Source organism: Cyanistes caeruleus, chromosome 2 (assembly GCF_971803275.1).
Source record: "Cyanistes caeruleus chromosome 2, bCyaCae1.hap1.1, whole genome shotgun sequence".
Classification (NCBI taxonomy): Eukaryota; Metazoa; Chordata; class Aves; order Passeriformes; family Paridae; genus Cyanistes; species Cyanistes caeruleus.
Window position 1 is genome coordinate 117579719 of NC_141702.1, and position 13763 is coordinate 117593481.

General features: G+C 42.3%; 1 protein-coding gene across 12 annotated transcripts in view; it reads right to left on the reverse strand.

Annotated features, from left to right (window-relative positions):
• LOC111926444 (uncharacterized) overlaps positions 1-13618 on the reverse strand; it is a 61864-nt gene extending 48246 nt beyond the window's left edge. For 5 of the 12 annotated variants that reach the window (XR_015281974.1, XR_015281982.1, XR_015281985.1 and 2 more), the window contains exons 1-3: positions 7170-11121; positions 6029-6186; positions 2410-2466 (exon numbers count right to left, since the gene is read on the reverse strand). Coding sequence is in view for 1 of the 12 variants with exons in the window: in XM_086873974.1 (XP_086730100.1) it covers positions 2410-2466; positions 6029-6186; positions 7170-7176 (222 nt within the window). In the remaining 11 variants the exon portion in view is untranslated. Of the gene's footprint in view, positions 1-2409; positions 2467-4547; positions 4689-6028; positions 6187-7169; positions 11122-12852 lie in introns of those variants that run through there. The other 7 variants (XR_015281979.1, XR_015281992.1, XR_015281981.1 and 4 more) reach the window with 7 other exon arrangements.
• Between the last annotated feature and the right edge of the window lie 145 nt (positions 13619-13763).

The window sequence follows — 13763 nt, forward strand, 5'->3', positions numbered from 1 at the left end:
TGATAGTCCTCCATGGTGGAACCAGGCAACAGTCACTGTGCTTGCCCTGGAGATAAGAGAAATGTGTTTCCAGACTCAGCAAACCGCCACTGCCCCTCTCCAAAGCAACAGGAGGGTCACAGGGCTGAGGTTTTGCTTCTAACCAGGCATCCTGTCAGTGGGGATTTCCTGAGGGGGGGCACAAAGCAGAGCACAAACTAAACCAGACAAACTGGGCATCTTCAGGAGTCAAGGGAAGTGGTAGCAGTGGACATTTCTCTGATGGCTGCACCAAGAGTATCTTTGTACCTCATGAAGATGTCCGTACAAACACAGAAATGGATTGGAGCATGGATAACCTGAAAGCACTTGGAGCATAGGAACACTTTGGCTAGGCCTGCACTGAGACTATAAACCCAAATTTACAGGACACACCTGGAACTTTGTGGACCAGGATCCTAACACTGCTGACAGAGAAGTGAATTGTGAAACATCAACATCCCTAACACCTTGCTTCAAAGTGCAAGTTGGAATTTTGCATCAGGAGTCAAACTAAGGGCAGATTTGCAATAGGTGAATCCCCATAAACCAGATTTGTTTTGTTTCTTGTTTTTCTAACCCCCCCAAGGAAGCAATTGGGAAAAAACTGAGTTTGAACAAAACTCAAATCCCATTGTCAAAAGAAGAAGGAACGTGCTGGATCTGAAATAGGCCAAAAAGACAACCTCAGCAGGAGACAGGAGGAGGATTAACAAGTGAAATTGCTATTTGACAGTGAGTGTTGCTGAGATGGAAAGCACAAAGGACTGGCTGACAAAAATAATTATTAGATTCACAAGTGCTTTAGATGCAAGATGATGGAGCTGATGATTTACTCAGCTCAGCAGTAAAATACTCATGTTGTTGGCTGTTTAATTGCAAACCTGGCTGAACAGACCCCTCCAGGACACAGAAATGTCATACATTAAGATTTAGAGGTAAGTCATTTGGCTACTATCTTCCCAAAACTTCGGTAAAATTCTCTTTATTAGCAAAAGAAATATGAACTACATCACAAAGGGAAGTTAGTTTAAAAATAAAAGCTATTCCAGGTCTTTGAGAAGATTTAGGGGTTCCTTCTCCCAATGCTGGGAGACAGAAATAGGCATATTGAATTTACAGATTGGTCAAGTTCCAAAAATTTTCCAAGGTCCTTAAAACTTTATTTTTTGAAGGAACAAAAGACACAGCCTTTATTGCTGCTGAAATTAGCTTCCCTGGGTCACAGACTACTATTCAAAGTGTGATTACAAACTAAAGAGCTTTTCTCCAGTCAAAGAAGGGAAATAAATGCCATACTTAGAGTATTTTAGCAGCTCTTGCAAGTGAGAATTTATTGTCTCAGAACAATGAAAATAAATGCAAAATAACTTAATTGATAAATGCTGGCTACAATCTGCAGAGGAAAAACAAGCACCCCAAAAGCAGAATAAAACCTATTTCTTTGGAGCCTTGCCAGCTTCTCCCTGAAACACACTGATCTTGGATGCCTTCCAAGGCCACCATCTCACCTGTTGTTGCAGTGGTCCTGTAGCAAACATGTTTGATTTCACAGTTTCAGGTCAAAAATATTTCTTCTGCACTGAGCATAAGCAAGTCAGAGTTCAGGGACTTCTCAGCACTCACTTTGTGGGGATGTTGTGAGACTTTTTTCCTACGTTATTTTCTGACTTGGTAAATTTTCTGAGGGGGGGATGTCATCAGTCTTTGATTCTGAGTGTGCACTGTGCCTTCAACTACCTAAAACTTGTTGTACCTTCAATCACAGTAAAAAAATTATAAATACAAATTATAGCTCAGAGGTAGAAACTCTCTTCTTTTCCTCTTGTGGGTAGCAATTGCAAGGCTACAATTAACCTCAATTAATAGGAAGGGTAAACTTTCTACAAAGAATGTGCTGTTCAGGTGTTCTCAGTGAGAGCACTTGGCACTGCTTCATCTGTCTGTAACAGGGAGATCTGCTGGGGTGAAAATTAAAGTGGCTAAAGTTTAATCCAAGTGCAAAGCAGGCTTTTTTTCCCCCTATAGAAAAAGCAATCCTGCTAATAAAAGCTATCTGGAGAAGTTCAGAGTCTGTTTGGATCCTGAGTGCATCAGTTCCCTGAAGAGCCTCCCCTGAGACCCCCAGCCCACGCTCTGGCCACTGACACATTTCAGCTCAGGCTGAATTCCTTGGTTCTTCCCTGAGGTCTGTGCTCAGTCCTGCCCCTGCTGTGCCTGACTCGAGTGGACTCCCTGGATTCCTGACCTCCAGCCTGCCTCATCACCACACATTTGTGTCATTTCTGACACAGTCATCACATTTCTGCTGATCACTGGGCTGCACCCAGAACTTGTGAGTGCCACCAACCCTGCCCAGCTACTGAAAAAGTAATTTTCTGCAATCCTTACCTTCAGCAGCAGTGTAGCAATTAGGCTCTTTTTCCTTGCTCTCACCATTCCTTCCTCCTATTAGAGAAAGAAATATTCAAAAGTGCCAACTCCCACTCCATCTACAGGATTGGTGGAACTGACAGAAAAAGATTGAGGTCACTAGAGATAAAAAGTTGGGGAAAATGACTAAATCCTGTACAGAACTGTCTCCTTCATGGTTTCTACTGTATTAAGATTACCATTTTCATTGTCTCCCTCACATGTCTTGAGATACATTTTGTATTTTATATCCAAAAGCTATTTCCTATTGGCTTTCTCAGTGTTACAGTTGTAGTAATTATGGAAAAAACCAGCAATCCATGCATGCTCTTTGTATGGTTCTATATCTATCCCACAGATCAGCAATATGTACCTTTAGTTTAATCTTTATGCCATCAAGCCAGCCTGCTAATTACTTACATACACTAATGAACTTTTAAACAGTGCTGCCCAAATTAGAATATGCTAGACCATGCATTGTATAAAAAAATAAATTACACCCCTTGAACTCAAAGGTTTTGAGTTCATAATTTTAGATTTTCTTGGGAATGACCTCACCTAACCTAAAATGGAAGGTACAGCAGAAGGTCTGATTAAGAGAGACTGAAAAGATAAAAATCTTCAAAAGTAAGAGGATACATTTCATTGTCTTATTTTCCCCTCAATTTTTTTTGTATTCTCAAAATCCAGAAATATACATGTCCTGCACCTTCCTTCCCACTTAATCCTAGCTCCATACCCATCCCTACTGGAAAGAATGTTTTCTACATGCACAGTGCTCCATATCCAGGTTAAAACTAATCACATTTGTCAGGTGAGATTTCAGTGCTGGCTTAAAGCGTATGTGAAACTACGGCCTCGTTAATCAGCAAATTTTATCTAATTACCAGAAGCCACAAGGGATGACCCCACTGCTGTAACATTTCACAGCTCCCATTCCCAAACTTGATGGGTTGTGTTGTCCCTCTCCATCAGGCTTGTGACCCAAATACCAGCTCACATGAACAAATTCCCATCCCCCTGGAGACCCAGTTTGTATCTGCAATGGGCTCCAGCTCACAAATTACTGCTGTTCTGTAGAGTGAGCTTTAAACAGAAACTTCTGGTTTGGCAGCCCCTGGCTTTACGTGCATCTCATTCCTGGGGTCAGGAGGCAGAGGGAAGTGTAGGATCAGGATGGGAAGATGCAAAAAAATCCAGGCCCATCTTGCAATGTTGTTCCTTGGTCCCCACTATAGGCAGCACAGCTGAGGAGATGCTTTTGTTTCCCATTTAGAAAATCTGTTCCATTGAGGATTTCTGAAAACAGAACCATTTCATTCCAGCTAAACTCCATAGCTTGGTTTGTGCTCCTCTGACAAGCCATTAATCTATCTCACTCACACAAGGATCCATATAGGAGAGGAAAAGCCTTGCTTCTGGACTACTTGGGAGACAACACAGGGCTTTTACAGGCCCTTATCACCCACCCAGCAGAGGAGGGCTGACAATGGCACATTTTCTTCTGGAACAATCTACTGCAGCCATTTCTCCCCGCCAAGAAAACAACTGAACTATTCTGAAAGGTTAGAGATTGGACTACTTTTTTAAAGGAAGAATAGAATTTAGTCTTCCTGCTATTTTCCGTGAGAAAATCTCCATGTTTGCCCCAGAGTTCCCCTTTTGTGTCTAGACTACCATAATAGATCTGACAATTGTTTTTATTGCATAACTTTGGGACACAGACTCAGAATTTGGTTATTAGAAAAATTCTGCTTTGAATAAGATAGGACAATGTGTGGCTTTTAAAAAACAAACCATGAATGCCTCTTTTGTTGGTTTGCTTTCAAACTTGATTCCTCAGTCCAGAAAAAAAAAGCAAAAGCCATTAGATATATTTTAGATTGTGCCAAACAGTAACACTCATAGGAAGATTCCTTTTTCCTACACTTCTTCCTGTGCATAAGGACATAGTGGGATTCTTGATGCAGAGAAAAAATAGAATTTGACCTTAAATTGCTGTCCCAAATGATAGTAAAGTGATAATCCCATACCAACACTAGACAAAACTCATGGTCACCAATTCACCAAGTTAATCTATTAAATCATCAGGGCTGGACATCCTGCCAGTCACTCACAGCTAAAAACTCTGAAGTACTTGTATCCTCCTTTGTCATTACTTGCTCCTCCAGGCGAGGAGTGTGGTGCAGTAAAGCTCTGTAAAGCAGTTTTGTTGCACTCATGGCTACGATACTCCACTATTTACTGAAGAAATTCCCCTGCACAGAAGACACAGACAGCCTTACAAGACATTAAAAATACAGCTGATTTAGATGTGGTTGCTGCTAAGTACCTTTAGATTAAGCTATTTTTGGTGCTATTTTGACTTCCTCCACAGTTTAACCTTCCAGATTACTTCTCTGTCCTGCTTTACACTTGGAAGGGATGGAAAAACTTGTTAGTGGTGTTAAATGGAACAGAGATTCCTGCTAATGGATTATTGATCATACTTGAGTGATCTTTAGAGTAGCACAAGCAGAATGCCTTTCTTCCCACTGTATAAGAATCTAATATTAAAAATATTAGCGTTACATGCTGATTATTTACATGAGGGAAAGCATTAAGCGCAAAGTATATCTCTGCTGTAAGAGGAGGTGGCATCTCTATTTAACTAAAGATTTTACAGGGTATTTCATCGAACTCAGAGAACCCCTTCACAAAAAAAAAAAAAAAAAAACAAAAGAAATCAGTATAAAAGTTGCCCAATACTCAGCCATAACCACTAGCATGTTTGGCTGAAACACATCACAAAGTCATTTGCTACCTCCTTACAATACCAATTTTAAACAGAGCAAGAATGAAAGACTTGGCAGACGAAAAGTGCAATTTTATTTCATGTACAGTGTCCTAGAAATTTTTTTCTGCTTTATAGATTGAATCTAACAGGCATCTTGAAACCAACCCAAAGTCCTTTTCCATCTACAATCCAGGACATATTAGATTGGGTTTAAGGCTAATTTGCTGTTAGGTGACACCTAACTAAATCATAACCTTTCCTACAGCTGGAGTCAAATGCCAATATTTTAGTTCTACTTTCTATAAAGTCAGTTTTCAGAAATAACTGATAATAACTTATAATAATAAGTGGGCAACAGGCTGGTCAAAAAGATATATAAATACAGATCTTGATCTAAGATCCTGCCAGGGTTAAAAGCACCAAACTGGAGACCCTATGAATAAATATCTCCTGTTTTCAACTAAGTTTGTAATGAGGTTAGAACGGTTAAAGGCACCCCAGGTTTGCATCTGCACAGTGCTGTCACACTGTGCTAATCCAGCCTTTCACTCTGGCCCAGACAGCTCCCTGGAACACTCACAGCACAGCACATGCTTCTAATTACCCATTTTCTCTGTGCAGGCAGCTCTCAAGACCTGCATTTCCCAAATCATTGAAGTCTAATTCCCCAGGAAGAAAACACATGCAGCATCTTTGCTGCAGTCCTGGAAGGAAAGAGGGAATGGCAAAAGGCCTGCCCACCCCCACAGACAAATTGGTTACCTACACCAGCATCTTTCACAGTTTGGGAAGTAACTTGGAGGTATTTGGACCCAATCCTACCTTGCCGGAAGAAGTGAAGTTGGCTTTTGCCATGGGAGGTGTTGCTGACATGCCCCTCGGGACTCTGGTGACCTCTGTGACACAAGGAATGCGTGGCAGCTTCTGGGGCAGGCCTGCTGTTTTCAGCCTGTGATGCCAAGTTTCTCGTTCTACCCCACCTACAAAATTGCTTATTGCTACCTGAACACAGAGCTTGCAGGGATGCTCCCTTAAATTCTCCAAAGGATGTTCACTGGGGAAAAAGGATTCTAAGGATAGAAATACTTTTTTTTTTTTAAGTTCTATTTTTTTAGTTCTAATTTTCCCTTCACAGTGGAAAAGACCAGCCACAAAGGAACGTGATCAAAGACTAAGTTTAGTCACAGGTATGACAGAAGAGAGCAGCAGTTTAAAAATACAGCTTGCCAAAGGCTGAACAAAAACTTATGGACTGAAATAGAGAAATGAGTGAAAAAATGGGTAAAGCTTAAACAGAAAAAAAAACCCCTATATGTAAAATCAAGTTCACTGTGAAAACATGAAAAAACTAATAACCAAGAATCATAATTAATTGGAAGATGATTGTGTACATACTACATACATTCAAAAAGCTACAAGCTCATCTTCAAAAAGCTTGGAAAGCATGTGAGAGCTTTTCCTTCAGCACAGTGTTATTTGCCCAAAATTGAAAGCTGCATTTTCCACCAAATTGTTTCCTAGTATCACCTCTCCAAGAAAAACCTAGTGATTTGGTTTCTACTCCTTCCATCCTTCTACAGCTTTCTTTTCCCAACATAAAAAGAGATGTTTCTGATTTCCAAAAGAAGTGAACAAAAGGAGCTTGTTTCTGAATTATAGCCCCATGTTCATCACTTGGGGAATACATTTTCATTTCAAGGCTGTTCACTGTAGAACCGGGAAGGGATAGCCAAGTTGTACATATGACAGCATGGAAGGTAAAGGCAATGCATTAAAAACACCTGGAGCTGCTGAGGCACACTCTGGAATTTAGTCTCAGTTATACAGCTCAGATAAATCAATTCTAAAACAGTTTCACTTGGAGCCATAACCTTTATTTTATCCTGATGCCTTTATGAATTTGGCAGCCACTAAAGCCACCGATTACCATGGAAGTGACACCTACCACCCTCACATTAATTACCTGGCATTCATCTCCTCTGATCCACAGTCCCAGCTACAGAAGGGTGCAAGAGGCTGACTGTTATTCCAGAAAGGGCATTACTGTTACCTGTGGATACAAAGTGGGTTTTTCCAGTTTAGATCCATGGCTGAAAGTTATCACATGCCTAACTGAAATGTAAAGAGGACAGGGCTTCACCAATCTTGTAAATATCAAGAATTTACTAAAGACAAAACAATCATCTTTAGCCGAGCTATTCCTCAATTGCCATCTGGAGCTATTTTACTTGTTAGAGAGAGAAGATTATTGCCTCAAAAGCTTAAAGATCAAGTAGTGCCCCAAATCAAGTCATTATCACAATGAAGTTAGCAGTTCCATTTTAAATACAAAGTGGACCAAAGTACCAGACAATTGACCAGAGACAATTGTTAGATTTAACACTGTGTAGTTTATTGGGGAGAATCAATAGTCTCTGCCAATGGCATTTGGAGCACTGACACTATGGAATATTTTAGCTCAGATTCCTGAATTTTACAGTTTGATTGATATTTTGGAACACAAATCCTACTAGCTTTCCTTAAAAAAGCCAAACGCTTAAGGTCCTTTAAAAGTTACAATGGGTTAGACCAAAAAAATAAAGCTAAGAAATTGTACCAAAAGCAGGTATTAAAAAAACCCAAAACAACACAAAAAAGCAAAAAAAAAAACCCAACACTTCCAGAACTAATGAATGTTTCAGAGATGACCAGATCTGGTTTAACAAAAGGGTGACAGCTTGGGGTTTGCCTCCTTGCAAGATTTTATTAACATAGCTTTATGGCAGTCCCTGTGTCAGCAGAACAGCTCTGCTGGGACACACAGCAGACTTCACACCATCTTCCTGACTGAGTCACAGCATCACAGAAAATGGTTCACAGCTGCAGATTCTAGAATTGTTCCTAGAGCTGAGCCTAACAGAATTTGTGCCAAGTTTATTACAGTTAAACATTTCTTGAAGAACACCTGATTTCTCTTAAGTTATGAGTATTACTTTAGCTACACAGTGCAAAAGGAATATTCATATCTCACTGTGCTCACTTGTTTACATAGAGCCCCACATTAAAGACTTTTTTTCAGTAAGGATTTTGTAAACTCACTTATTTGAACTTTACTAGAGGGAGGGGGAAATTTCTTACCTTTGCCTTCTGACCTCATTTCAGCATCAACACAATTCACATGAATATGGCAAGAAAGCTTTGGCTAACAGAAGAATCCAGTTATCAATGAGACACCAAAAAGATGGGATCTTTAAAAGACTGCAGATGGAGAATTTGCTCCCTGTAATACAGAGTGGTTTTTCCCAGTGTTTTTTTCCAGTTCCTTCTTAGAATCTGTTTTTAATTGATTTGTACATACAATGAAAAGTTATTTTACAGTTTGAAGCTCAATGCCTAAACCTTTCTGAGGGCTATTTTAATTATCTCAAAACATTCATCAATTGATTAACAGATCATCACTTCAGGAAGTTTATTGATGAATATATCCCTACCTGGCTTTTCCTCAGTCATGTTTTACACATTTCATACCTTTACTCTCTCAAATGATAATCAACAGTTGCCTCTGAAATTGTGCCCATCTGTTTAAAACACATTGATAATGAGATACCCAGGTTCAGTTAGAATATTCTGAGTGCTCTTGAAATTACTTTAGGCCACTACCCTGCTGCTGTTGTAAGCAATGCCCACAGCTACTCCCTAATTATGTTGTCCTTTCCTTTGCCCTGTCACCAAGCAAAGGAATATTTAATTAGCTCTCCACTTTCTCCCTCAGCTCTATTTTCCAAGTTTTCCCTTGGACTGAACTTTCCACACCACCCCCCAACCCCCACAAGGACACATCAGGTTTTATTTCTCTCCACTCAGTTACATTCAATTTCCCGTTTCCAAGATTTTTAGATTATGTTGCATTATTTCTTCCTTCTTGTGTTTGTAACACCTGGCTTATGATCATCTGCAAATGCTGTTAATATTCTTCTTACATCCAGCCTCTCAGAAACCATTGATCTGGGACATTCATCAAAACAGACAGTTGCTTTCTTCCACATAAGAATAAATGAAATTAAATGCAAAACTTGTTTGGCCAAAGACATGGTAAAGGTGGAGTCAAACAAAAGTAATTAAAGAATAAAAAAAGTACATTAGAAGCTCTTCCAAAGAAAAAATAAAACAATTAAGAATGGCAGCAGATGCTCAGTGAGAAGAGGGATGCTCAGGCAGGATTAGTTCTGCCATTTCTAGAATGACACCAAGCAAGAGTGGAAGGACAGAACAAATTCTCTGCATTCTTTTCATTAGCCAAATATATTTCCTGGTCCTATCACATCAATAATCCCAGAACAAAGTGGGACAGCTGCAGGAGAAAGTGGAAACTACAAGGAATCATTCCCTGCTTTGGGAAGAAAGCTCTGGCCCTGGACACAGTGTGGTAAAATGAAAACTCTGCAGTCAGGACACGCCCCCCATAAAGACCTGGATGGGGAAAGGACCTTTCCTGAAGGATGAGGTGGAGGCTGGAGCTGTTTACAATGACACTCGACATTAGCAGATTGTTTCAGTTGTGTGTAGCCCAGACATCCTTGAAAATTTACAGCTGGCAATTTCCTGTGAATGCCTCATTCCTTTCACTTCAGCCTCACTCAACACCTGCCTTCTCTTTGCCTTATTTTCCCAGCTCTATTTTATTCTCTTCCCTAGTCTTTCCATTTACAAGTCCTACTTCATCAGTCAAGAAATTATGACACCAACTTGATATTTTTCTCTTATTTGTATGCCTCATCCCTCTATCAGAACCTCAGCTTTCCCAGATGAACAACCCCTAATGCTGGCAACACCACCCAAGAAAATCATTCTGGTTCTGAAAAACCAAATTGACTGAGCTATAGGAGATGATCTGCTAAGGAAAATTTTACAGGAAGAATATCCAAAAGCAAACAAAAAAGCTTTAAAGAGTAAAAAAAACTGCATAAAAGGTAAAAGGAAGATCTCTCTAATTTTGGGGTGAAAGTTAATAAGTACTGCTTACCTATCCACATAGCTTTTATTTTGTGACACTCTCAGACCTTGGGGTACAGCCCATCACCCCCAAACAGTGTGTGCAGGGATTAAAAAAGCATTCAAAATACGTTAACTCCCACAAACTCTGGGGCCCTTGTGAAGAGCAAATAGACAACAAAAACTTAAGTTACTTAATTCTGCCCATACCCACTCCCTGCTTTGGTTGGTGCTGCTGGGTCTACCCTCACCCATTATTTTTTGCCAGGCTGAAGAAGCCCAGCTCCCTCAGTCCCTTCACCTTAAAGACAGGCTCTGTTGGACTTGCACAGGGTTCTCCACATCTTTCTTGTGGTGGTGGACCAAAAGCCAGGCACGGTGTGCCAGATGCAGCTGCTGAGTGACCAGCAGAGAAAAAGAATCACTTCACTTGATGTCCTGGTTATGCTCCTTTTGATCCAGCCTAGTGTGCAGTTAGCTTTTATCACTACCAGGCCACACTGCTGACCTGAAACCCAAGCAAATTTTTCTATTGATTCCAGCAAGGCCGAAATACCAGACTGAACATCTAATAAAGGAGCCATCAGACAGGGAACAGTGGCAACAAAACAGCAAGCACAAGCTTACTACAACTCCTGACAGCATGTGTGGGAGAAAAGCTGTAATCAGATACACCCACCCTGCTAAAACAGCTGCATTTCACTGAGTTGCCAGTTTCTCAATTTCTGAACCAGCCTTCACCTGGCTCCTAACAGAAAGGAGACAGGAAGAGTTTGGTTTTCCCAACTTGCAGAAAGATAGGAAGGCTATTTCTAGAAAAAATTAATGTGTTGTTTGAGATAACAGTGATGAGGCAGGAACTCTCCCCTACCCAAGCACAGGATTTAGCAAACAAACTGGCAGAGCCAACCCCTGCTGTGTTTGTTACTCCTGCAATTTATTAAAACCACGTTGCAATCTGGGGCATTACCAACACCTGATGAAATTGTGAAGCTGCATCGACTCCCAGAATAATTAACATTAATTTAGCAAAATAATTTAAAGGTTTAAACATTTGTCTCTTACGTACATACACAAAGAAAATAGAAGTGAACCCTCTGCACAAGCAGGAGTTAAAAGAATCTGACTTTTTGGTCTCTTACATCAGTTTGTTTTGAACACCAGAGCTAGCTAGAACATCAAAACACACATAGGAACTGTTTATTCTAAGTGCTAGAGTTACAGCCCTGCTTTTAACTCACCAACAGCTTGCTATGCCCGTGCATTCTACTGGAATCACTTTCAAATTGAATCCCAGCAGCTCCAGTGCTATCTTCAATTACAGTCACTCTGCAAAGGCCAACCCACCAGAGCAAGACAAACAAGCTGAATTAAACAAAGCACTGTTACCACCCTGACACAGATGTTAACAGGATACAGTTCCTTTTAGGCATGATAAAATATAAAAGAGACCATTCACATTCCAGCTCTTCAAGCCTTAAATGCTGCAGAAATTTTTCCAAGAAACTTGACTGAGGAATTAAGCGCAGTAATACATCACATTAAGCCAGTATTACATCACACAGGATCTGATCTGGCACCACACCTGCCTGCATCCTCTGAGATTCTGCCCAAAACACAAATGTGTCTTTGAATACAAGATTTCTCCAGTTGTCCCAGAAAAAAAATAAAGAAACCACATAACACACACCCACAAAATGAAGATTGAGGGACTGCAATCCCCACTGCACTCCTAGAATTGGTCAGACAATTAGAACAGTGTAAGTATGTGTAATTGTATTTATTTATTCAAGCATGTTGTGGTTTTCATTGCACTGGCAATTTTTTGGAGATGACTACAGATGCCCAACTTTAAACTGTTGTGCCCTACAGAAGGTATGGATTTAAAAAAACCCGTGGAAGAAATACAGGTTTTGAGCCCCATCCAGCAGCTACATGGCTGAACACACACTATCTGTGAAGTTAGAAAGCCAACAAAGGCTTCAAAAAGCTAGTTAAGTGTCCTTCTTATGACTTACTATAGTAACAGCACAGCACCTGTCTGCTAGATAAAAACTTCGCACCAATGGTAATTTAGCCACTACTCCCCAGCAGTCTACACACCACAAAACACTACTTTTTTTCCTTTTAAAACTCTACAAAAGTGCTTAAGCATCCCCCCCATACCCCCAGCCGCAGCACAGGAGAACACCACCCCAGTAAAGCTATAGTTTCCTTGGAAGCCACCCAGAGGGCATTCCACAAATCAAAAGTATCACTTCTATAACAAGTTTCATTGACCATTGCAATGCCCTCCCAAAAACAAAGTAACTGCTTCAACTGAAAGTTGAATGAAAATGAAAGTTTGTTCCTAGAAGGTACTTAAATACTTCCTAATAGTAGCCTCCTGGTACAAGCGAGTCCCGAGTTTCTATAGCCAGGGCTTTTCCAAGTAAGGAGGTAAGACTGAAAAATATGCATATGTAGGTAGAGAGAACATTCACTGGTAGGAGCTTTTCCACGTGAAAGTTGGCAAGCATGTTCTCTGCCCCTCCAGGCAGCAATGAGATGAACAACCATAACCTGCTGAGTTTGTGCCGCCACAGAAAAACCCCAAGCATCATCCCTCTTCCCATCCCGTTACCTAACACACCTCACGCAGCTCGACATTTGGATAAATCTAAAGCCAGCCTTGCCTGAAGCACACTTTGGAGGGCGGCTGCAGGAAGCTGGACACCACATGGACAGAGGCATCCCACAGGAGGGGACACACACCTCACTCGCCATCTGCACAGGCTCCGGTGGAGAGCACGGGACTGCTGGGGTAAGGGGCGGCAAGCACCCACCGGGGGCTGGTGCTCCTGCTGCTCACAGGGCCCACTCTACACCGGAGATATTCTACTCCACTTCTCCCAGAGACAGAGAGACCTGTGGGGCAGCGCCCGCCATTGCCACAGTCCCCACACAGAGGGTGCCCCCATCTCGCCGCTGCACGCCCTCAGAAACAGCGCCTCAGCACGAACGGGATGGTGCTCGAACCCCTTCCCCTCACGGACCAGCGACGCGAATCGTTTTCCCCAAACTCCATCCCCTCACGGGCCAATTCCACGAACCTACTCCCCTCCTGGGCCAGCACCGCTGAGTCCCTCCACCTCAGTGAGGGGAGCCCCACGAACCCCTTCACTCAAATCCCTTTAGCTCACTAAGGAAAGACCCCCGAGTCCCCTCACCTCATTGAACAGAGGCCTCCCCCAAATCCTCCTCCTCACACGGATCAAGCTCCCTCCCGAGCCCCTTCCCCTCACGGGGCCGCCCGCCCCGCTCCCGCCATTGCACCTCAGGCACGCGCCCGGGGGCGCCCAACGGCCGCGCCTTTCCCGCCCCCTCCCGCCGCAGCCCCGAAAGCCGCGCTCAGGCGCGCGAGTCACACCGCCACGGCAGCCGGCCAATGAGAGCGCGGCCAGGCCCGCGCCCGCGCTTTGCGAACATGGAGGCGGGGCCTCTCTGAGTGACAGCGCGACTTGGCCTATGGGAGAGCGGCAGCCCCCCCCTTAGCGCGCAAAGCGCTGCTGGAGAGGGGGCGGGTCCCTTTGCTCACCCCCCCCGC